Below are 24,922 nucleotides of genomic sequence, written 5' to 3'. Positions count from 1 at the left end.
ATGGTAGGTTTTTGTGATGTGATTTTGAAAAAATCATTTAAAATCCTTTGAAAAAATAAACTGTAAATAAAGTAAATAAAATGTACAATAAGCTGGTTGCATAAGTGTGCACACCTTTAAACTAACTCCTTGAAGCACCTTTTAATTTAATTTCAGTATTCTTAGGTATAGAAGCCTTAATTTTCTGAAATTCTAGTTTTGGGTAAAATAAAGTGACTGGTGTTTAGAACTGTTCATAATTCCTTTCACCTTGACTAAAGCCCCAGTTCCAGGTGAAGAAAAGCAACTCCGAAACATTATTCTGCCTCTAGCATGCTTCGCCATGGGTATGGTGTTCTTTTGGTGATAAGTTTGCCCTGAGAAAAAGACAAGCTCTGCTAGGACCATCAGTGACTTTTCCCATCTTTATTTCTCTCTGTATTTCATGCACGCACGCACACACACACACACACACACACACACACACACTGTCTATTTCGCCACCCATGTCAAGTGCATCAAATGTAAAGGGCCTCTTGTAAGAGGTGCTGGCTGCCTGCCTGAGAGCCATGAAGTCTGCCGACTGCCCCCCGCCTGACAAATTCACTTTTATTTTCTGGCTGCCGGGACCCACTTCTCAACCGGTGATTTATGACTATGCTGCAGTCCTACCTGGCTCTGATAGCAGAGTTGCTCTCAGGCTCCTCATTTATATATTTATTTGGGCAAGGGTGCACCATCGTGCCCGTTCAGTCGGCTTGGACCGTGCGCCATTGTTCTTCCAAACAATGGGATATTTTTAAAAAACGGCGCTGCATACGGAACCATTCCGTTCCCTGAGGTGAATGCCTGGGTCCAAGGTGTGCCAACTTGGCCACCTTTTTTTTCTGTGACTACAATAAAGGAGTGCTACCACGGCAAAGCACGGGGGAGGAATACATCTTTGGATAGCACTTATATTTAGCCTGACCTCCCGTTCAGCCCCCTCCACCGCATTGCATTGCAGGAGTTTACACAGCAGAGGATGAGGCTAATGGTGGCTCATCAGGCTCGGTTATCTTCGGAGAGGCTCCCCCGCAGCCACCGTGCCTCGGCTGATTCACTCCAGGCCTGTCAGATCATCCCTGCCCCGCAGAGGCTTCACTTTGATGGGGCTTCAGTGGCTCCCGCTGCAGGCCTCGCGGCATGAGAGCGGTGAGCCTGCCCACCTGGAGGTGAGGTGCCTGTTGCCTCTCTAGCACCACCCAATGACTCACTTGCTAATGACTCACGCTAACGTTTGTATCTTTTGCCCGCTCCCGTCTCAGCGGGCGCTGTGTCCTCAGAATAGCTCCGAGGTGCGAGGGTTCGCCCGGCCTCACAAACACTTTCACCGAGGAGGATCAGCATGTGGCCTCCTCCTCCCCGGCAGCTGCTGGAATTAGGTACCGAAGCGCCGGCGCTGGAGCCAGGACTACAATTTACATCCTTAATGTGGTTCAATTATTTTGTGATTTGAATAAGTGACGCCTCTTCTACAGGCAGGACGTTGCAGGGGGCATAAACGTACTCGCACACACATAAACTCACACGCACACTCGCTTACAGACGAACAAAGGAACAGCAGGGACTAGAGGAAAATGTGACCTAGATGAAAGTGCTTGGGTACACAGAAAGCAGATAAATCAATAACCACCAAAAGCCAACACATCTGGCAGACAACCTGAGGTGTTTAGTCACCAGTGCAATAAGCACAGCTCAGCTCTGTGGCTGGCTTGTGGGCCGCTCTCGGTGGCGGAGAGAGCTTTTTCCAAAGCCCGTCCTCGACTGCGATAATTACCCATGCTGCTCTCTGTCGGGCCATTTGCATAATCATTGCCAGTCATTCGCAGAGGAGCCACAAAGCAATATAATGAGACAACAGAGAAACAAGGAGCGTTTTAGATGCCAGTTTCAGTGGCATGCAAAGGCATTTATGCTCACTAGCGTTTTAACACCTCCTGTTTATAGACTGTTTTTGGGAAAATAATAATTAAAAAACATATAGGTAAAAAACCTTCTCAAATGCACAAATTCCAATGCCAATTATTAAACCCTTTTGCCAATTACCTATTTAAAATATATTAATATATATAATAGGTGTATAATAGAATTACAAAATTACCATGATTTTGGTAGATTTATCATAAAAGCATACCATTTGTAGTCATTTCTAAGTTATTAGTTATGTACATGTTACTTGTAAAACCTAAGCATGTTATTAGTCACAAATGGTGTAATTTCACATGTCATTTCCATTTACCATTTACAAAGCCTGTTGTCCTGGAGAACAAAAGAATCAGGTGAAATTCTAAGGGCCATTGGGGCAGTAGAGTGGGCTTGAACTTTATGGGTAAGCTGACTGGTCAATTTTGTTTGCAATAGGCTACTTCTAGCCTTAATGGGTAGCACAGATTTTAAAGATGTAAACACACACTCATGTTGCTGAGGGTGCAGTGTTATTGGAAAGGTGTGTCAGAAAGGTCAATTGCTGGGGGACACAATGGTAGTAAGTGGGACTTGAACCTGTTACTTTGTGGTTGTTTTGTTAATAGGCAGGTGTCTTACCCACTTGGCCCAATACCCAATACCTTGAATGAGATATTTCCATGTAAATGAAAACAGTAATATTTTCAGTAATAAGTGAAGAAAATACTGCCCCACCAGAACCTGAAGCTCATCGCATTACCCCAACATTGGTGAGCTGAGAAGGAAAAAGCTCGACCTGGTGGCTTTCACGAAGCCAGCTGCAGCTTTAAATGTGCTGCAGCCATGCTTCACAATGAAGAACATCCAGGCCTGCACACATCATGAAGCAAGATTCATCTAGCATTCATCGAATTCATGTGGGAAATTGTCTTATGGTCCAACGAGCTCTGCTGGATTTGTGCCACACAAGAGTTCAACCCCACGTCTCACCAGTCAGAGAACACAGTGCCTACTGTCAAGCTTGGGGGTGTCCACATTACATCAAGGGGCGGCTTTTCGCTGGAACAGCTGCTCTGCTGAAGATAGAGGGGATAGCTCTATACTAGGACGTTTTGGGCACCAGACCTGCTGGCCCCTGCCACACAGCTAAGAAGAATTTCACCTTGTACATGACAATGATTCACACCTCACAGCAGCTCAACCAAGGAAAGGTTTTTATAGGAAGAAAATGACTGCGTGATTTTAAAGAGGACTGAGAAACAGAGAAAACAAAAATAAGAAGAAAGAGTAAAGAGAGAGAGGGAGAGGGAGAGAAAAAGCCATGAGAAAAAATGAGAGAAGAGAAAAAGACTCGGAAGCCAGAAGGCAAGAAAGCTCAGTCCCTTTTCCACATGTGAATAGATATTTTATACACCTGACCTACAGGAAGTTGTCAATGGCCTACAGGAAGTTGTCATAGACCAATCAGAACCTGTTGTTTCTGATGTCACGCCCCCCGTTGCCTCCCATCTGGGGAAGACAAAGAGAGTGGGCGGTCCTGACGGCCGACACCTCACACGTTTAGTTCGGGGGCCTTCCGTCTTGGCAAGACAAAGAGGGTAGGCGGTCCCGATGGATGGCAGCTCACATGTTTGGCTCGGGGGGGGCCGACAAAAGGCCGTCCAACAAAAGGCGTGTAAAACAGAGGTGTTGAATCTTCATGCACCACAAAGGCACAGGAATGTCACATTTCTTCTTGCAGACGGCCGCTATGCAAAACAAAAGCATGGTCCTGCGACGCCCAATCTTACAGTGCATAGAATATAATTTTAAAAATTGATCCAGAACTCTGCTACAAAGTGCTAAAATGTCAATAATCCCAAATCACATTTGAAAAAAAAATATTGTTTTACAATGTGTGTGGCCCAACCTGAGGTCTCTCTGCTCACAGATTGCCTGTTCTCCTCATGTCCATATGGGTTTTCCCTGGGGTTCCATCCCCAGTCCAAAACAGTTTTTTGGTGATGTCAAATTAGCTACGGTGTGTGTGTGTGTGAGGTGTGTGCATATGTGTTTGATGGACTGACTGATTGCAATGGATTGACACCCTGTCCAGGTGTTGCACCTGAACATTGCTGGGACAGCCTCCAGCTCCACCATGCCCCTGGGTGAGAGCAGTTTGGGGACACTATTAAGTTTTAGTTTTGATGATTCATATATGCTCTTAAGCATAGTTTGAGCCAAAAACATGAAATCATTACAAAAAGATTGTATGTGACTTTTTCTAGAGTCTACAATAGAAGTGAGCAGGCACTCACAGAAATTACATAATTATTTTTGCTACTGAAAGATGATTGGATTTAAAAAGATGTTATTATCATTATGCATATATAGGACCTGCATGTCGTTGGCTATTAGAGGAAACAGGATTATTATATTATATTATATTATATTATATTATATTATATTATATTATATTATGTTATGTTATGTTATGTTATGTTATATGTTTTTAACAGTTCATTTGGTTTTCATTCAGATCATTCCAGTGTCTGCAGTAATTCCATAATACAGAGTAAGATATTGGTACCTGTTAAAGAGCAAACTTAATCCATCATATTTAAATCATTTTGTTCTGTTTTCTCCAGTAGCCTAAAACATGCATGGGCCTGGTGAGATAATGAGTTGTGATGGGTCTTCAGTTACTGTCTTAACAAGTAATAATGATGTTTTCACATGTGCTGAGACTGAGTTCATAATAATCTAGATGTGAACATTTAAAAAAAAAATGGCTCTTTAACCAGTAGCCATTCATAAAATTTAAGATCCTAAGATAAAAAGTTTATTTTTCCACCCCCATTCTCACAGCTAAAGAATATTTAGTGGGAAAATCAGCCATCACATCAAAAGGAATGACATAAGCATTGATCAACAGATCTTATCTTCCCACACCGAGTCATTCACAATACATACATTGGCTTTGATGTATCTGTTGAAAACACTGACAAATAGGGTAGAAGTAGGGGGAAAACTGTCAAAGTCAGAAGCTTGGCTCTCCCTTGCCCATATTAATGACTTTAAAAACTCAAAACACTATGATGAGCTGAGCTACTTTTGGCATTCATAAGCATTTCATGGATAAAGAATGAAAGAAAAGAATGAATGTGCAAGTTTTGATCCACAAAAGATTGTTTCTGTAATTTAGGCATGACGGGGTTGAACAATACTTTTCCAAAAAGATGGTTTGAAACAGAGCAAACTTAATCCATCATATTTAAATCATTGGTTGTTTTTTGTCCAAATGTGGAAGAATAACATAAATAAATATATTAATCAATCCTTCAAAAAATAAAAAATTGAGAGATGCACTAGGGCCCAATATCATGAGAGACTAGGCTTGCTATTATGCCACTAATATTTATTAATATTTACTTCCTGCCGAACGATGTCCAACACACACTGTGAGGAATTAAAGGTATATCTTCATCAGTTAAAGAGCTCCATCTATGATGCAGCATCTGCAATGAACTGTTGCTAAGCAACGGCATTCAGTCTCCAATCAGGTGGGTAGCAGGTTCACTTCATTTTACATCGTGGCTAATGCAACAATACATACGTATGTATTGTATACGTCAAGATGGTGTGGAGCATGCTGTGCTAGATGTGTGATCTCCACGGAGCCTCAAGTAAAGCATTTTTTCAGACGTGCTACGTTTACTGAAGAGCAGGTTTCCCGCTACCTCACCCCTTCCACAGATCATTCAGTTCCTTCAAACTCCCTCAGGCCATCTTTTACTCATTCAGGTCTTCTCTTTGCTTGGCTCCCCACCCTTTTACTGAAGTCTACACTTTTGCCTTCTTGCTTGCCAAGGCTGACATGGTCTTCACGTGGTCCACAAGACCCTCTTCTAAGATGTTTTGCTGGTGACAGTAGGGGCATTGGGTGTTTGAGAACAAACCCTGAACATTTGAAAAGGTTCTCAAACCTCCTCCGGCTACCCAGTTATACTGGACTCTCATTCCTTCTTTCTTTTGCTGGAAATGAAAGAAAATTTTCCTCTTTCATCCGCCCCCCCCCAAAGAACTTCTGCTGCATTTCAGTAGTTTCTTGAGTGAAAGGGTGCAATACAGTTGCCACCATGAATACAAATGTGATTTGCCTTCATTTTCTGAAGTGGAAAATAATGAAGACAAAAAACAGCAACAGGAAAAAAAGACAATTGTAATGGATTCTAGAGTTTTTTTTTCCAACAAATTCCAAATTTCATCAAATCAATTCCAGTGGAAGAGAAGGTGCTGAAACATGTTCTGGCAGGGTGACTCTTTTATTGCAGTATAATCGCTGGGTAATAAGTATTTTAAACCCCATTCCTCTTGCCTTTGACAGCAAACTGTGCATTTTTTAATGAACCACATAAATTAGCCATGCATCCGGCCGCGGTTTACTGTATCGCAGATAAACATGTCCGTTCACCAACCCACCGGCATCGTAGATGGCGACACCTTGAGCCGCTTTGGCGTGCTGGACAGCGCCCGGTGCTGGTGGCCATGCCCGTCCATCTGCGCCACGTTGGCAGGTTTCGCAGGGCTGCGCTCAGCAGATGTTGGTCTGCCTACAGCTTCTGCCGGGCAGAAGAGATATCGGCTGTGCACAACAAAGCGCAAATAGTATTTTAATGTGCTGCTTGGCAGAAACGCTAATATAATGAGTCACATTTCTGGGACGCTGACTCAACGCTTTTGGCCACTTTGTGTACAAAATATGTACAGGCGCCCTGTTATTTGGGCAATTTTTTTTTTCACTAGTTACTTATTTCTGTGAAATGGCACACATTTGCTTTGTGGTGGAATAGAATGCATTTATTCCTTGTTTACTTTTTATTTAGATGATTTTATATATATTTTTTTTTTATTTCACCTGAAATTCATAACCAAATCTTTCATGCATCAATTCGTTTTTGCCTGTTAATGAAGGATAATGGGCCTAATCTTCATAGATCCTGCTGGAAGCAGAAGGGGGGAAAAAAAGCTGTATTTTTTATTTTTTCTGTTTTTAAGCGACACCAGGAAGCCCTCATGGGAATAAATGCATAATGTGCAGTGTAGAGCAGCCTGCCCGGTAACAGACACGGCTTCTCTTTGGGGTTTAAGCCAAACAAACCCCACCTGTGTCAGTCTTCACAAACTGCACACGCACACGCGCTCACTTATGCCCAGAGGAGGAAGACATATCTGAAGACCGACGTGCAGTCTTGGTGCATTCATCAGTCCAACGCGGAGATGTCACTAACATTTTCAGTCCGGATTCATCCATTCTCCTTGTATAGGAAGGGAAAAGCGTCAGCTGCTGTACGAGTGTATTTATTTCAGCTCCTCTTTAGGCTGATATGATGGTTTGATGATGCTTTCGCATAATTAAAGACTTGACATCCCAAATATTCATAGCAGTGAAAAACAAACAAACAAACAAACAAACAAACAAATAAATAAATAAATAAATAATAGTAAGTAGGTGATAAGCATTTGGAATTAGAATCCTTATAGGGTTTCAATACTTTAATACAGCAGTAAATCATAATTTATTCACAAAGGCGTAAACTTTTATTTGTAGAAGGAGACATGTCAGGTGTCTGCTTAGGTCATTGTTGTGCACGTGCCTGGTTTTTGCTAGGAGGGTTTCCATCGAAAGTTTTATTATAAGTTGTGCTGCTTTCCCACGACTCGTGGGATGCCCGGAGGGGGGTCGGCCGCAGAATGCCCCTCACGGATGCTAAACCAGCGGGACTCGTTTGAGGACAGCGCCCTGCTCTGATTACTCATACCTGCGAAGTGGGCAAACAGAACAGCGGGGGAACTGGCTGGGCCACAGATGCCCGCTCGCTTAATACACTACCAGCAGTGCAAACAAGATGCACGCGCTGGCTCGTGGTAATCACTGGGAGAGCGTCAGAGCCTCGGGACCGTCTGTTTACAGCCTCGTTTTCTATATGCAGACAACGAACTACGGGGAAAAAGTCAGGAAAGTCGTGAAACACCGGTTTTATCACCCTTCCTGGCAAATGAGATCATTTAAATAGTCATGGTATACATTTCTTGGACACATTTTTTTCACATATGAGGCTGTTATGTCCCAGTCTATGGACTCAAGAACAGTAAACAATAAAGGACAATGAAGTGGAGGGTGGCAATAAAGTCGATGGCATCAACAGGTCGAAAAGTGTGCCCTTCGAATGCGATCCCCCACTCCTGGGTGATGTAAGCTGCCTTCTTTTAAAGGGGCCATGTTCCATTTACAGCTAATGCTACTGAGGCCACCCACCGGGACAAGGCGAAAGAGCAGACAACGCAAACACCAACAACGTAACAAGGATCATACGTCGGCTTAACTGGTGCAAATGTAAACGGTAAAATAAAATAAAAAAACAGTAAAAACATTATAATAACTACCACCTTCTCAAACAGAAAACATGTATTGGGCAATGTTCTCTTTGTATAATCTTGTGTCCTGCATTCACGGGGCAGTGGTGGCCTAGCAGTTAAGGAAGTGGCCCCGTAATCAGAATCCCAATCCGCCAAGGCGCCACCGAGGTGCCACTGAGCAAAGCACCGTCCCCACACACTGCTCCTCTGGCGCCTGTCAAGGTTGCACACTACTCACTCAGGGTGATGGTTAAAAGCATGTGAGGATCTGATACCAACAGCTTGACAGATACCAGCATACCTTTAGAGTCCATGCCTCAGTAAGTAAGGCGGCAAAATGCAGACCTAGTCCGTATCGGATTGCTGGTAATAATCTTATGGCTGATTGGCTTACGCAAAAAAATTAAAATAAATAAATAAATAATACAATGATGTACTGCGAGAGTCCCGCACCAGTAACTGCACTGTGGATTAAGTCATTCCTGAAATTGGGTGAGTAAGTGAAGGGGGAGAGAATGTTACTGTTAAACAACCAATTATAAATTAACTTCATAGACACTGTTATAATATCAATGACAATATAATAATATCACAAATATAATATCAATGAATGGCAAAAAAAAGAAATAACTCACCTAATTATGCTGATTTCATTAAATTGTTGAAATACGTACGCTGACATGTCAGTATATTCGCTAATCAATATTCACAGTATATTGCTCCTGTTAGGGGTCATCACAGCAGATCAACTGGTCTGATTTTCCACACGACTGATTTGGTAAAGGCTTTACACTGGGTGCTCTTCCTGATGGAAACCCCCCCCATTTACCCGGGTCTGGGACCAGCAACTAGAAATGTATAAAATAAAATAATAATATATTAATATATATAATATATCATATAAAATGATTTTCCCAATTGACAGCCTTGTGTCTACTGATATTCTACTCATTGCATTTGAATCAAAAACCTGATTGATGCCGAAAACTAAAAAATTTGCTGATATTGGTTTAAACAAACAAATAAATAAATACAAGAAACACTGCTGATGTACTGCGAGAGTCCCTGCCTGGTACCCTGTGATCCAAGACCGAGTCCGGCCCCAGCGACTGTACTGTGGATTAATTCATTCCTGAAAGTGAAGGAGGAGGGAATGTTTCTGCTAAACAACTAACTATAAATTAGCTTTATAGACACTATTATGAGATATAATAATTTCACTTTAACACGGGAAGGGCTCAGCAGCAAGAACCGGATGGTAAGGGAGGAATTTGTCCTCACAGGGAGTTCCTCTCTACACGTATGCAGATGCATCATTTCAGCCATTTGCAGCCACCAAGTCTGTACGTATGAACCATATGTTGTATTTTATTGTTTCAATTGTTTAAGATATATAGCCCAAAAATAGTGTTGAAGAATGTGTGTGGGAATGCAATCAATACCAGAATTTGTAAAAATAAAATTAGACAGAACATTTCACGACTCTTTTACATCTCATCCTGTCAATACAGTAGGTCTAGAACTTTCCTTGTGAAATCATTTATGTTAATCTTAAAAAATATAGATTTAAATGCCTGTCTAGGTTGATAGTACATTTACATTTACACTCAGAGATTGTAGTAAGCGGAGTTTGAACCTGGGTCTTCCGGTTCATAGGCGAGTGTGTTACTCACTAGGCTACTACTAGGTGGTAGTAGACTAGTGGGTAACACACTCGCCTATAACCCGGAAGTCCCAGGTTCAAACCCCGCTTACTACCATCCCTGAGTGTCTCCAGGGGGGACTGTCCCTGTAACTACTGATTGTAAGTCGCTCTGGATAAGGGTGTCTGATAAATGCTGTAAATGTAAATGTCCTACCACCCTAGACAGTGATTATATTGGGGGTGGGTGGTAGTAGCCTAGTGGGTAACACACTCGCCTGTGAACCAGAAGACCCAGGTTCAAATCCCACTTACTACCGTTGTGTCCCTGAGCAAGACACTTAACCCTAAGGGGGGACTGTCCCTGTAACTACTGAAAGTCGCTCTGGATAAGGGCGTCTGATAAATGCCGTAAAATATAAATATATTTCAAAATTAACATAAATTATGAGATGTAAAAGGGGAGTAAAAAGTAAGGTGAGACGTGAAGGAAGTCGGTGGGAAGCACCGATGGGAACAGATATCCATTCCTTGCCCGCCGCCACCCTCCCGCTCCCCTCCTTCCCCGAGCGGAGGAGCGGCTGCGCTGATCCCTGACAGACGGCGGCGCCCGGCCAATCAGGAGCGGGAGGCTCCTCGAGCTGCCTCGCCATTGGTCGCCTCTGGCGGGAGGGGGGCGGGGCTAGTCGGATATTAATGACCGCCGAGCAGACGCCGGCATGTCAATGTGACGGTTGATCGGGGTGGGGGGGGAAGATGCGCCTTTAGCCACCGCAACGGGGGCAAGAGCCGAGGGGGATTATTAAAGGCGTCCAGCGGCGCGCAGCGTTCGCGTCGGAGGCAGGGCGGGGGGGGAAGAGCCGTGCAACTCCGTCTCCAAAAAAAAAAAAAAAAAAGCAGCGGGGACTACAGTCGCCTTTTGAGTTTCTGTATTGCGCCTCTCTCTCTCTCTCTCTCTCTCCCTCTCTCTTCCTCTCTCTCGATCTCTCGATCAGGACCGGTACGATGTGGATAAACGGAGCACGATCGGCACGTTTCACGGGAAAAGAACGCGGATGGTGGTAAGTTACGACTCCGTTCCCTCTGTTTTGTTCTGCTCTTTGCGCGCATCTGGCTTCGCCGGAGGCGCACGCCTTTTTTTTTATTTCATTGAATCTTTTATTTAACTTAAACGGGAAAGACCGTCGTCGTTTTGCACGGGAGCGTTACGCAAAGCGCGCCACAAAACGACACCGTGGCCGCTCGGTACGTTATCAATGCGCGTTCGGTGGCGGCGGGGGGAGGCTGCGCACAAAACCCACCCTGTTTCACCTGTTCATTTCGGTACATTTTACAGTTTCGGTATTTTTTTTTATATTTCATTGCGGGCGATTTAATACGAATAAGAGACGCGCTCGGGTGCTGCTGTGCGTAATGGAGCGCGCGTTCGCGGAGGACGTGCGTGTCCCGTTGCTGATGCGGTAGGGTGTCCCTCCACCCACCGCCAGCTTCCCTTTTCTCTCTCTATTTACCCTGTTGCGAGGGGACAAGTGGCGGCCCGGCGAGGCGACAGCGTTGTCGCCGTTCGTCCGTCCGCCTTGCGGAAGGCGCGCAGCCTCCGCGGACGTTACGCGCTCCGTGCGCGCATTGCCGGGGAGTTTTTTTGTATTCTGGGTGGGGGGGGTCCGTGTTGCGTAAATTAACTCGACGATCACGGGGAGGTTCTGTTTACGGTCACGCTAGAAAATGCACATAGATTATATTAATTCGTGAAAAAAACCCACAATCTTCGCAAATGAATTCGCTCTTGTTGTCCAGAGTGCAGTAAAAGCGGCCGGATCCGCCTCGGCATTAGACCGCGACTCGTTATCAATCCCCGAGGGGCATCGTCCGCGCTTCCTGCCCCGACACCCGCGCCAATAAACAGGAAGGCCGCCGCCACCGCGCGACGTGGGTGCCGGTGGCCCCGCTGGAGGAAAGTGCGGCCGGGTCTCAACAAGTGGGAGTCGTGCACTCGTGTGCACGGTTACTAAAAGAAGAAGAAGAAGAAGAAGGATTACATCAACTTTTCCAACTGAACACCGCCGGTTTTATTAATTCTTTTTTTTTTTTTTTTTTTTTTTTGCATCGTAATTTTCCGCGGTGGCGAGGTGGGCGTCGCGGCCGTGGATTTGACGGCGGGACCGCGCTCGCCACGAGGAGCGAGGCCTGCGTGGGCTATAAACGGCGCGGCGGGGAGAAGGGAGAAGGCCGGCGGGCCTCATTAACTGCACATTACATAATGAGAGCCATGATAATGCGAGGCGTGAACGGACTTTTACTTTTCTTATTATTTATTGCATCTTTCGAAAACGCACCTGCCAGGTTTCAAAAGGGGTCCGAACCGCATCTGCACTGTGCCAAAACGTGGAATTTCTTACATTTCATACGAAAATAAGCTATATGAAGACATAAGAGCCACAACAGAACCACATGCAGTGGCAATAATGACTTTCTGCAGCACCGCCAAAGGTCAGCGCGGCTCCTGCAGGCGCGCCGTGCGCCGCTCGACGAGATATAGATCTCAGTACGGAAGGGAACGTGACGGCGGCGTACGGCACGCGTGTGTGGCGGGCTGCTGAGGAGGAGAGGCGTCTTGAGGAGGCACTGCTGTGCCGCCCATCTGTTGTCCGTCCTTTAGACTACGGCGCCTTGCCTGCAGCGCAGCCGCCGGCGGTTCACTTGAGAGGACGCTGCAGGGTAGGCCGAAGCCGAGTTTGACCCCTTCATAAATGAAACCGCTCCGGTAGAAGCACGCCTTGGTTATATACAATTATTACCAGAAAACGTTTTAAAATGCAAGTGACTGGTTGTTTCAGGGTGATGCGATAGCATACGCTGTAAATTTTATTGAATTCATTTGAAAGTTTGCATGCGAGGCTTATCAAAATCACCAAACCTTGCGTTTGTCACAGCGGCAAAGATTCACTGTGCCCTTTTCACCAATAGTTAGCGTTTGAGGCTAAACAATGTGTTACTGTGCACTGTCTAATATAAAAAAGCAGGCAGTTTAAGCAGTTTAATGATAAAGGCATGGTATCATTCATGTTTGTGGCCTGCATATTTACACATACACAAATCTGTTTTTTTTTGTATTTAAAATAGCACATGAATAAGCAGAAACACTCAAAATCATGTGAAGAAAGGCACTACGACTAACTTCGTAACTTAATATGCACGGCCTCTAGGTTTAGTATCGCCCCCTTGTGGTCTCCAATGTTGTACGATCGGGCGAGCAATGAATCGAATAGTGTGCGATTACGCAGGCAATTTAAATCACAGCTAATTGTGTGTATTTCCAGCGCAGTCTGCTGCTCTGTTTCACCACGCGGCATTTCTAGGCTATGCCAAATATTTAAAAAAACTTTTTAGAAACATACATTTTCATTATACTTCCCTGGACTTTTTTTTTTTTTTTTTTTAGGATTCCTTGTCTAAAATGGACATTTATATATTTATTTAGGCCACGGTCGTCCCTGTTTCAACGCTCTGGGTAAATGGACTCGGTGGAAGACCCATGAAATCATAGTAAAGAGGGCCAAGCTGGTGTTAAAGGCATTTCAGTGGCATATGAAGATTGATTTTGCCGGCTAGGGGAGCGTATTCCCCTTGGGTTGGTGGCCTGTTGACCAGTTATATATTATTCATATAAATATAGATAGCTGAGCATCTCCAGACCATGCAATAGCACATTTGCACCTGCAGATTCAATTTTTGGCCCGGACTTTGTATAAAAGCTCATTCTGTGCTTTTCCCGCAACAGTGTATTAGAGAGAGAGCGAGAAAGCGCGTGATGAAACTTGTCTGATTGCATTTCCTGCAACAATGCCCTTTATCAAGGCTTCCAATATGGCTCCGCCAGTCAATTTTTCCAATCGTAACTGTCTGTTGCATAATAAGAAATAAAGCAGCAGAGCGATTGTCCATCGTTTAAAATAACTCATAACGCACATCTCTCGTCTTGCATGCGTGAAATCATCAACTGCTGAAATGTTTGCCCAGATAGGTTCAGTCTTCACCACACACCCGTTTTCAGGGTACTTTTTCTTATTCTGTGTAGGTTTGAGGGAGAGGGATAAGGGTGAGGACAGAGGTTCATGGGGAAAATATTGGTGTAAGATGTGTGTTCTCTATGGATCTCACGTTAAAAACAGGTTAGCGTGTGTGTGTGTGTGTGTTCAGTAGAGTGTGTGCTGTTTTTTTTTTTTTTTTGGTGCATACCAGTGTGTGTATTTGTGCCTGAGGTGGAGGCTGTGTGTGTGTGTGTGTGTGTGTGTGTGTGTGTGTGTGTGTGTGTGAGTCTGTGGAGACTTATTTGGATTCGGAAATGAAGGGCGATGACTGGAAAGCTAAAACCTTGGTGGGGAAAGCTGGTTCATTTGGAACATTGATTGCTGCATTAACTATCGACTTGCTGCTGATTTGCAGGCGCACTGGAGCAGGAGTGTGTTTGTGTAAAGGTGTGTGTGTGTGGGTTCGTATACACGTGCGGTGCGTTGTTCCGCGCGAGGAAGACGCTTCATTATGTCCGCACGCTGCATAGCTAGCCCTCGTTTAATGGACTCTTCCTTACCTCGGAAAGAGCGTAATAGTAAATCAATGAAGTGAAGGGCAGAGGGAGGGGCCGGCCGCGGCTGCGCCACCCACAGCGAGGCTCATCCCTCCCCTCCTCGTCCTCGTACGGCAGAAACGATAGCAATGCTAATGCACCACGCTGGGAATGGGGGTGAAGAGGTCAAGAGAGAGAGAGAGAGCGAGAGACACGTAATGCCAGCTGATCAACATTCCCTTCAGAACCGTTTTTACAATCCACGGGCCATTTCTCCCGAAACGGGAAGCAATTCCGCCGCTGTTCGCCTCTCGTTATGAATGACCTTTATGTCTCATGAGCAGGTTTGACCAGCGAGGTCTAATGTCCCGGCCCCAAAGAAATGCAATATTGTCCTTTTTTTTTTTTCGTCCATGCTCATCGGAAGGACAAATGGACTCAATAGAAACGTTCGTTTGGGGGGGATAATAAAACGGACCAGAACGATTAGACAACAGCACTAAAATGTAAAGGCGCGAAGTGCGATACCCCGCCAGCTGCCATCCAGCGACCAGCCAAACCTGCCAGTCCGACGTTAAGCCCGCGTCTCCTCGGCCCCTCTGTTTGCCCGGCTTCGCGGACCGGGCCGCGACGGTACGAAACATAACCGTCATCTGTTCCGGCCACGCAAGGCGCTGCCATTAATGTCGCCAGAGAAAACCGGGAGCCGGTCCCGGTATTCGCTGTGTACTCAGTGCAGCGTCACTGTCACAAGCAATACATTCTACACGGCCTCCCCTACGACGCCGCTTAATCCGCAGCCATTATTTCCTGCTGGAAAAACCGAGTGGCACAGGACTGGCACCGATATTTTTTTCTCTGCTATTAAACTGCTATGAACGACCAAGCAATTGAGCAATAAATAAATCAAAAGGATTCATATTGAATGCATTCGTTTTGTTTGCAGCATCAGCATCGCACGTCCAGAGAGGCAAAACCACCTCTAATTATTACTGTCAAAATCATCGGCAGCCATTTCCAACCCCGAGGAGTTTAGAGCGTTCTTGAAAAACCAACAGTGGAGCCCGGCCACACTGGTCCTGCGTGACTTACTGGCCCGGAGTAGCAAAGTTTTTTTTTTTTGGCCGCTGTACACAATTACTCATACGAGGCAACACATCGCTGATCCGGGCCGGGCCACGCGCACACACGTTTAGGTTGATTTTTTTTCTTTATTTTACAGTGCATCATGTCCTTGATTGGAAGCATTCGTCTTAGAATTCCATTTGGCCCCGGTATTAACCAATATTTCTCTCTGTCTCGGGGAACCGCCTGGCGCTGTACAAGTTATTGCCTCCCCACGCACTCCCCTTCTTACGGGTTTTGTCCTCTGTGCAATCGCTGTTCCCACCTAGTTTCTTTAACCGGTTTACCATTGATTGACTTCATTCATCTGAGTGTCTGCTGTGATAACATCCTTGGCGTAATGGAGTGGTCTCATGCTTTTTGATGTATAGAGCGGCCAACGTTTGTTTTTTTTCCAACTCTAGTACATTGTAAGACGCCGTCTTGCCTTGTACTAATCCATCAAGTCACGGACACTTTTCCTGCCTCTCCATCTGCGCATGTCTCTCGTCTCTTGTCTGATTGCATTCAATGTTGCTCAGACAAAGTAATCTTTTAATTTTGTAGAAATCCTGTTCTGTTATTGATTTAAAATACAAATTTTCAGCTGTTCTCAAACTTCAACCTCCAAAAAGGTTTTGGCTCTCCAAGTACCACCGTAGGACACAGGAGCACATTTCATGTTAGTACTGCAGTGAAACACACAGCAAGTGAGAAATTTAGTATTCTGAATCATAACACTGCATTAACATTAACAATACTAACAGTGAATCCCAGCGTACCACTAGAGGGAGCCACAAGTACCACAGTTGGAGACCCAAGGCCATGGTTCAATCATGGCACCAGCTAGGGAGCTATTATACATTTTTAACATACAGGCATTCTAAAATTTGTGCTGCTCCACCCTTAAAGTATTGCTGAACAGTATACAATCTATGGATTCACAGAATGGTGAAGTGTTTTCCCATACAAAGAAGATTTCAGCTACATTCCTGGTTCAGTTTTGCTCTTTCCTCTTACCTCTCTTGGCTAGATCTGCCTGGATCTGCCTGGATCTGGAGCCTCTGGTAAGAGGGGAATAGGCAAGACTGCTGTTTTGCGCTTTTGTTGAGTTATCTTTTTACTTTAGCTTGTTACTTTAAAGAGATTTTTCCTAGTTATCCTGCAGTCATTACATTGGTCAGCATCACAGTAAATTCAGTAACTTGAAAAAGCAAATATTGCCTAACAATCCCTAATAGGATCTTAATTAGAGAAAATGTGTGCAGAATAGTGCAAATTTCAACCTGACCGGTGTATTATTTTTTTTTAGACATAATTGTTTCATCTAGCCTGCTTGCATTTTTTAATGCGATGTGATTGGAGTGTAAAGAGACATTCATTTCATGTGGGCTAGTGTCTTTAATTGGCTGACTGCATTTGTTAAGGCTTATATTTTACTACTAAATGGTCATTATAGTCCTCTTTTAACAGTGCATCTCTTTGTTTCTCTGTATGGGTGTAATTGTAGCCTATAAATGGCCATACTGTCAGCCTAAAAAAGATCTAGATTGTGCTCCGCTACTCATGGCTTTCATATACTGTTTTTTTTTTTTTTTTTTTCTGGCACTGCTGATCCATGATTCCATCGCTGAGGTGTGTTCTGACAGTTGATGCTCTGGAACACCTAGGCTACCAATGTTTACCTGCTTTGGGGGGGGGGTTTAGAAGTCACATCGAATAGAAATCTTTCAGCAGTTTTTGCAGGGCAAGCTTGTTCCTCTTCATAATCTCTTGAGGTGCTGTATAGAGTTTGAATGTCTGATTTCTGGTTATCCCTCTGCCCAAAACTGACAGGCAGGTTCATTACTACATTTGTGTTGTAATTTTTTATAAAGGTTTATACACTCGACTTGTACAATATGCGCGCACACACATATATGTGTGTGTGTGTGTGTGTGTGTGTGTGTGTATAATGCTGAACTTGCATGTCACAGCCTTAATCATTTCATCCCAGTGCATTGATATGACTTCTGCTTTCTGTTGAATTAATAGTCTAATAACTAGGACGGGTGAGGCGGGAACGTTTCAGTTTTTGCTGAGGTTGTGACGCTGCATTAGTGCTGCTTGTTCACAGCGGGAGGGGAAGTACTGATGCACAATAAGCATTAATTTCTTCCAGAGGCCGAGATGCACAGCATTTGACCCAAAAAACCGAGGAGGCAATTACAAAAAGAAATGAGAGAGTCAAAGGGAGGGAGGACAGTCGTATCTTTCATTTTTGTAAAATCAAACAAAGAAATCAACGTTTTATTTCATGAGAAACTTCACAGCCTGTAATGAATGTCGATGCTGCTGTTGAAATTTGACTTTGTAATGTCTTCTAGACCTGCGGCTTTTTAGCTGGCCCAGCACCTTCTTAAGTCAGCACTGGTAGATATGGTTTTTCTTTTGTTGTGGCTTCAGCGTATTTGTTACAAGATCCTAACAGATTTCTCACATACATTGAATATGTGATATCTGTTCATTATATATTATTCATGTTTAACAGTTCTGTAGCATGAACAAAACCACAGACTCCATTGTGCAGCTCGGCAGATGATATACATCAAAAATGTAAGATGCGATGGAAGGCGTAAGGGTTGAGATTTTTTGTGGACCATAAATATATATACTTGTTATGCATAAAAAAAATAAATAAATCCATGGTTCTGATTCCAGGTCTAATTACGTGTCATTGATTGAGACATTTTATGTGGAAATCATCAACAATCGACACTCCCATAAGCAGCAGGGGACCCTAAGGACCACATATATAGACATGCATGTCATATCCCAGATCTAAGCACATCTAAACACCTGCTGGCCACCACTTCCTGTTTTGTTGCACATTCCTGACACGATTGTGTTCCTCGTCATCCTCACATTTCCCATAAGCCCATATACATCCTCATTCATTCTTCTCTGGCTCCTGCTGTGTATGAATGTGAAATTTCCTGTGATAATCCCATGCTAAAGTATAATAAATGTCATGTTTCCACCTACGTCCTCCATGCGCTTTGTCGATGACACAGACGTTGCAATTTATATACGCAGATATATATCACATACGCTCATTTAATAAACAACAACATTCTATGTTTACTTTAAAAACTATAGATTAGGTACTTCCTGTCTACAGCAACCATTGCTTAAACTTTTCTTAATAACGTTAATAGCAGTTGCTGATAATATGGACATTTCGTTTCTTTGCACAACGTACTCCTTGCTCCCCGGTCCCCTCTTATTTCGCAGCGTTTTCGTTATCTCTGTGCATTCCTACGCTCCCTCTGCCAGTTGCCGTAGACAGTCATTATTTCCTCATTAAATAAACCTCAGGTGATTAAGGCCGTATAGCTTTTCCGCCATACCGCTTGACACGAACTCACTGACACAACACCCACTTGGGTTGATAATTGCAGTCTTTGTCCAGATAAGGTGGAGTTGGTTAATTAAATATAATTATTGTGACTTTTACAGCGTATTGACAACTTCAGAAGAAGGAGAAGCTGACATTTAAATGCTAAGTATGTCAGCGTGCCTTCTCCATGCTAATATCCAGCTATGTGACTCCAATCGCAGGCTGAAAACAAATGGCTTGCCATGCGTAATGTACTTAAAAATGGCACCGAAAATGCGAGAGGCATATTGCTTCTGACTGTTGACAGTGCTGCCATGCAATACACAACAAGCAGAACAAAGTCATTCAGGCTGCGGCGCAGGCTGATTTTCCACGGCCACAAAACGCGTCGATTCATTCATTACACGACTGTGTACCCGGCACCCCTAAAATAACTTAACCTTGTCAGAATGCCGAGGGTAACAATGTACAAAAGAGTTATGATTGCGCGGAGGGGGAGGCCACAGAGGCTCTAATGCATATGTAATAATTCCATCAAGTGTCACTGTGAGACATGAATACTAAAGAATCAGAGGCCAGTGGGCCGCCGCTGGAATTAAAACCGTAAGCAGCTAAACTGCAGGCACCACTGGCAAAGCGAGCGTTTTAGGAGCCAGCGATGAATTACCATCAGTCTTCGTCACGTGACAGTCGCAGATACGCTGATATGGTACTCGTGTGTGTTCAGATGTTAATTATTTAAAGTACACCTGTGTGCAATTACGGCAATTTCCCATTCTTTTAGATTGCTCATGTCGTCCACAGATAATTATCTAATCCGTTATTTCAGTGTTCTCTTCTGTTCTTTGTTTTTTCTCAAGACAGTTGGTTAATCTGATTCAATCTCATTTACTTCATGATTAAATGTAGATAATGTAGATATGGAAGCTTTTGAAAGCCCTGGTAATGCTGTATTGTGCCATAATTAAAACCATAATTTTTACCATAGTTGACTTGTTTGGTCTCCAATAGAGCATGAAAAAAAAAAAAAAAAAAACACAAGGCCTATATGGCGAGTGATTATTTGTGCTCATTCGTTTATTTCTACAGGTCTGTCACATCTTTTTTTGCATCTGATGAAAAAGGGTCCACATCAAACGGCGTGTGATCAGTGCTCAGGCTTTATATCCTAATGACGCCCTCGTTTAAGCAATTAAAACGAGTGCCGGAACAAGCATTACCACTTTGGGCCTCGAGGACAGGAACAGTGTGCGCCACTTTGATCAAGTACAGAAAGGACACAATAACACTGAGCCCAAAATACATTAGGGCGCCTTTAATTGCGATTAAGCAAAAACAATGGAAATTACAGGGATGGGAGACCAGTGAGAAGAGACTATCTGTGCTCATCAACTTTCCAGTGCAAAAGGTTGGAGAAGTGAAGGATGTTTGAATGAGTCCCCTTTGGGTTAGTCAATTAACAAGGGTCATTGTTTTATTTACCTTCATACTTTACCTTAAAACACAAAAATTCATGCATGGATAATCTAATCAAAGGGACAACTGCTATTGGAATTGACACCAAATATAACTTGTCCTTGTAAAATACATTATTCAAACCACAGACATGCCTTTGTGACCCCCAAATGTGATGTTAAGAACTTTTCCTTTAGGTAAATTTCAGAAAATAAAGTATTCTGCTTTAATATAGAACCTAAGGCAGTCAAAAAATGCCACCACTTAATGTCACACCAGCAGGTACCATCAATATCCCAAAATAATATGGAGAAGGTCAAGGAAGCCAGAATCCATATATCAATAGCTTCATGGTGGAGCCTTTGCTGTATAAATGTCAATATAAATCAGTGTGGTTTAATGTGACTTTGGTAAATGTCAATATGCTTTAATCTTGCTGTTATGATGCGTCTTTAATTTTAACATTTCACAATCACTCTGATTCATTTTTTTCTTCATTTTTTTCCAGATGGAAATGGATTAGCGTGACAATGGAAGCTCACACAAAGAGGAAAAGCCATCCATCATTAGAAGAAAAAGAGACATTAAAAAAAGGAATTTTTGCTTAGAGGCACTTGTTCATTGGTTAATGTTCACATGCCTGGAATTGATATCTTAAACTACAGACTAAAGGATTAATAGTTGGGAAAAACGTCCATCAGCCATAGCCCAGGAGGAACCTACTGGCGGATGCAAAAGCAGCCCTATATTCGTTCAATAACACCGGTGACTTTTTCTTTTACGGACGTATTACTTGCCATACGAATCAGGCCAATATGAAGAAACTGTCATTTTTGGACTGCTTGCTTCTAGCACTTGCTGTTGCTTCTTTTGCTCAGGCATCAGAGGACCGAATTGACTGCCCTCAAAAGTGTGTATGTGAAATTCGGCCCTGGTTTTCTCCCAATTCTGTGTATATAGAGGCTCCAACAGTTGACTGTAATGACTTGGGTATTTTCCATTTGCCCAAGAGACTCCCCACAGACACTCAAGTGTTATTACTGCAGACCAACAACATTGCCAAGATTGACAAGCCTTTGGAATACTTAGCTAATCTGACAGAGATTGACCTATCGCAAAACAACTTATCCTCCGTAGGTGACCTGAACCTGGGCCACCTTTCTCAGCTACTGTCCCTCCACATGGAAGAGAACTGGATACGTTTCCTCCCTGATGACTCGGTCTCCCAGCTGCCAGGGCTGCAGGAGCTCTATCTAAACCACAACCTGATCTCCTCCATCGCTCCTGCTGCCTTCAGAGGCCTGCAGGGCCTGAACAGGCTCCATCTCAATTCCAACCGACTGCAGACCATCAGCAGTGTGTGGTTTGAGTCCCTCCCGAATCTGGACATTCTGATGATTGGAGAGAATCCAGTCATCTCCATTCAGGACATGAACTTCAGACCACTGAGAAACCTTCGCAGCCTGGTTCTGACTCGGATGAATCTTTCCAGGTTACCAGATGATGCTCTGTCAGGCCTGGACAACCTCGAAAGCATTTCATTTTATGACAACACGTTCTCTGAGGTGCCCCATGGGGCTCTGAGGAACCTCAAGAACCTCAAATTCCTGGACCTAAACAAAAACCCTATTGGGCGAATACAGAGGGGGGACTTTGTCGATATGCTTCACCTCAAAGAGCTAGGCATCAACAGCATGCCAGACCTGGTTTCCATCGACAGTTTTGCCCTGAACAATTTGCCTGAGCTGACCAAAATAGAAGCCACCAACAATCCCAAACTGTCCTACATCCACCCAAATGCCTTCTACAAGCTGCCCAGGCTGGAGACACTCATGCTGAACGGGAACGCCCTCAGCGCTCTGCACAGGATTACAGTGGAGTCCCTGCCCAACCTGAAGGAGGTCAGCATGCACTCCAACCCGATTCGCTGCGACTGTGTGGTGCGCTGGATGAACATGAACAAGACCCATATCCGCTTCATGGAAGCCGACTCGCTGTTCTGCGTGGAGCCACCGGAGTACGAGGGCCAGCATGTCCGGCAGATCCACTTCCGGGAGATGATGGAGATTTGCCTGCCGCTCATTTCCCCCGAGAGCCTGCCCACGTACGTGCAAGCCGCGAACGGAAGTTCAGTCTCCTTGCACTGCAGAGCGTTTGCCGAACCCGAGCCAGACATCTACTGGATCACGCCGTCTGGGAGTAAAGTCTTACCCAACACTGTTACCGACAAGTACTACATGCATCCTGAGGGAACCTTTGACATATACGACATCACAGTGAAAGAGTCTGGGCTGTACACCTGTGTGGCCCACAATCTTGTCGGAGCAGACCTGAAGTCCGTCTCGGTGGAGGTGAATGGATATTTCCCACAGCCTGCCAACATCTCCTTGAATGTCAACATCAAATCCGTGGAAGCCAATTCTATTCTGGTGTCTTGGAAGGCTTTGCATGGCAGCCTGGCACCGATCGTCAAATGGTACACAACATCCAGCACCAAGCACCCGACCATGGCCTTCACGTCACGGGTCCCGTCTGATGTGAACACGTACAACCTCACACACCTGAGCCCTTCAACCCAGTACAAAGTGTGTGTGGACATCCCAAACGTGCTCCACAAAGGAAACACTGAATGTGTGAATGTCACCACCAAAGGATTAGAGCCAGCAGCCGCGGAAACGGAGAGGTGGGATGCGGCAATGGTGGCCGTGCCTGGCCTGCTGCTTGCTATGATCTCGGTGGCCTGCCTGTTAATTTGTGCGTCCCTGAGGAACCACCACAGCTACGGAGACTTAAGAAAATGCCAGTCCAAAACGTCCCTGGCACCTCTTGTGGGTCTGCATTCTCCGTTTACAAGGCTGTGGATTTCTGGCAAAGGCATGCCCACCGCGGTGGAGGTGAAAGCCACGGTCATAAATGTATCGGACAACGCTTTCTAATGGACGCGCACGCTGCTTCAATTTCAGCACGTACAGCCTCAGTGAATGGGACAAGGCTTTAAAGGGCAACTCAACTCTTTCCAAACCCTTTTTTCGTCTTGATCCTCACCATTTTATGGAAAAATATCCAAAAACAAAACAAAAAAAACCAACACAGATGAATTGCCCGTTTGTTCCGGCCCGAATGACCAGTGCTACCACCTTGCATCGCAGGCTTTCGGGTGCAGTGGGCCTTCGAACGGCGGTATCGACGCGAAGGAGGAGTCTTATTGCTAAAGCCTCGGGGCACATCCCGAGACTGATGGCGGGGTTAGAATAAGAAGGCGGTTTTGTCTCCTGTAACTGACTGTTAAATGTACAAAGAGTAGTGGAACAGTCCTTGTGGTCCCAAGCAATACCGTCTGTGCTGTGCATTCATAGACGAGTTAGAAGCCACCAGTTCATACGGGAGGACACCTATTAGAATAGATGACAACAATGGTGTACAACTTTTGATGAAATATATCTTACTTTCTTTTTTTTTCTATTTAAGAGGTCTTTTTTTTTGGTCTTTTCATTGCTAAGAATTGTTATATGATATATTCTATCCAGAAATGTAACAGATAAATCTCCTGTGTAGTAGCCAGGCAGTAAACTGGTGTGAATTAACTATCAAACAGAGTATTATTGTTTTGATAAAACACATACTTAATAAAATGCAAGAATTGTACATCTCCAGGAGGGGGGTGGGTGGGGGGTATTGACTAGTGAGGCCAGGAGTTGTCTTTTATGTTCTTAATTTTAAATAGTAAGTGTCCAAATAAATGTTATTTTGAACTCTACTAAAAAGCCGGATCTTCTAAAACACAATCTGTCAGAGGTTAGCAATGCCAGGGTAAGTGCCTACACTAAGAACTTCACCAGGAATAAAAAAAACGAAAAACAGCTTGTCAAACCTGAGGATGTCATGAATGAACATTTAAACATCTGGAGAGGTTTTGATGAATAAAATGATACATGTCATGACTGCAGCTTCACAAGCTAACATCAAATAGCAAAAAGATACTGGTATTTTTAGCATACACATGGTTTCAAAAGCATTCTTGCATTCTTGCTTCGGGTGTAAAAGTCGAAAAAAGCCATTTTTATATTGACTGTGCCGTCTGTGTTACCTAAGCACAGCAGCCAGTAAGACTCTGTGCTAAATTTAAAGAAAGAGAGAAAAAAAAAAGAAAAAGTCCTAATAAATGTCAGCGTTTTTTGCAATCAGGAAGCTGCCTGCTCCAATTTCTTCTGGGTGAAACGGTGGCACACACATTCGCACGCACACACAGATCCATACAGTATTTAGGAGAGAGGTTTTGTGCGTAAATGTAATATTTCATTGCTGGGTGCGTTTGTGATTTATTTTCTCTTTTATATGCCTGTTTATTGTGTAATGCCCCGATCCAGCTGTTAGGTGTCCTTGTGGTTAAAGTGGCCAGGAGACGCTTCCTAGACCGCAGTGCAGGGTGACACCGACCTAATGAGGGCTG

General features: G+C 44.1%; 1 protein-coding gene and 1 long non-coding RNA gene across 2 annotated transcripts in view; one reads left to right on the top strand and one right to left on the bottom strand.

The window, feature by feature from the left end:
* The window catches only part of LOC114765021 (uncharacterized), a 131,461-nt gene that overhangs the window by 7,423 nt on the left and 99,116 nt on the right, over positions 1–24,922 (bottom strand). The window contains exon 2 of the long non-coding RNA XR_003742569.1: positions 6,388–6,527. This is a non-coding gene — a long non-coding RNA (uncharacterized LOC114765021). The remainder of the gene's footprint in view (positions 1–6,387; positions 6,528–24,922) is intronic.
* lrrn3b (leucine rich repeat neuronal 3b) lies at positions 10,852–24,064 on the top strand. The gene is made up of 2 exons (XM_028955062.1): positions 10,852–11,028; positions 20,981–24,064. Exon 2 carries the CDS (start codon positions 21,288–21,290, stop codon positions 23,406–23,408), a length of 2,121 nt encoding a protein of 706 aa, XP_028810895.1. The 5' UTR covers positions 10,852–11,028; positions 20,981–21,287; the 3' UTR covers positions 23,409–24,064.

This window comes from Denticeps clupeoides, chromosome 15 (genome assembly GCF_900700375.1).
Source record: "Denticeps clupeoides chromosome 15, fDenClu1.1, whole genome shotgun sequence".
In the NCBI taxonomy this organism is placed as follows: Eukaryota; Metazoa; Chordata; class Actinopteri; order Clupeiformes; family Denticipitidae; genus Denticeps; species Denticeps clupeoides.
The sequence above is the reverse complement of the archived record's forward strand: the minus strand, read 5'-3'. Positions and strand labels throughout refer to the sequence as shown.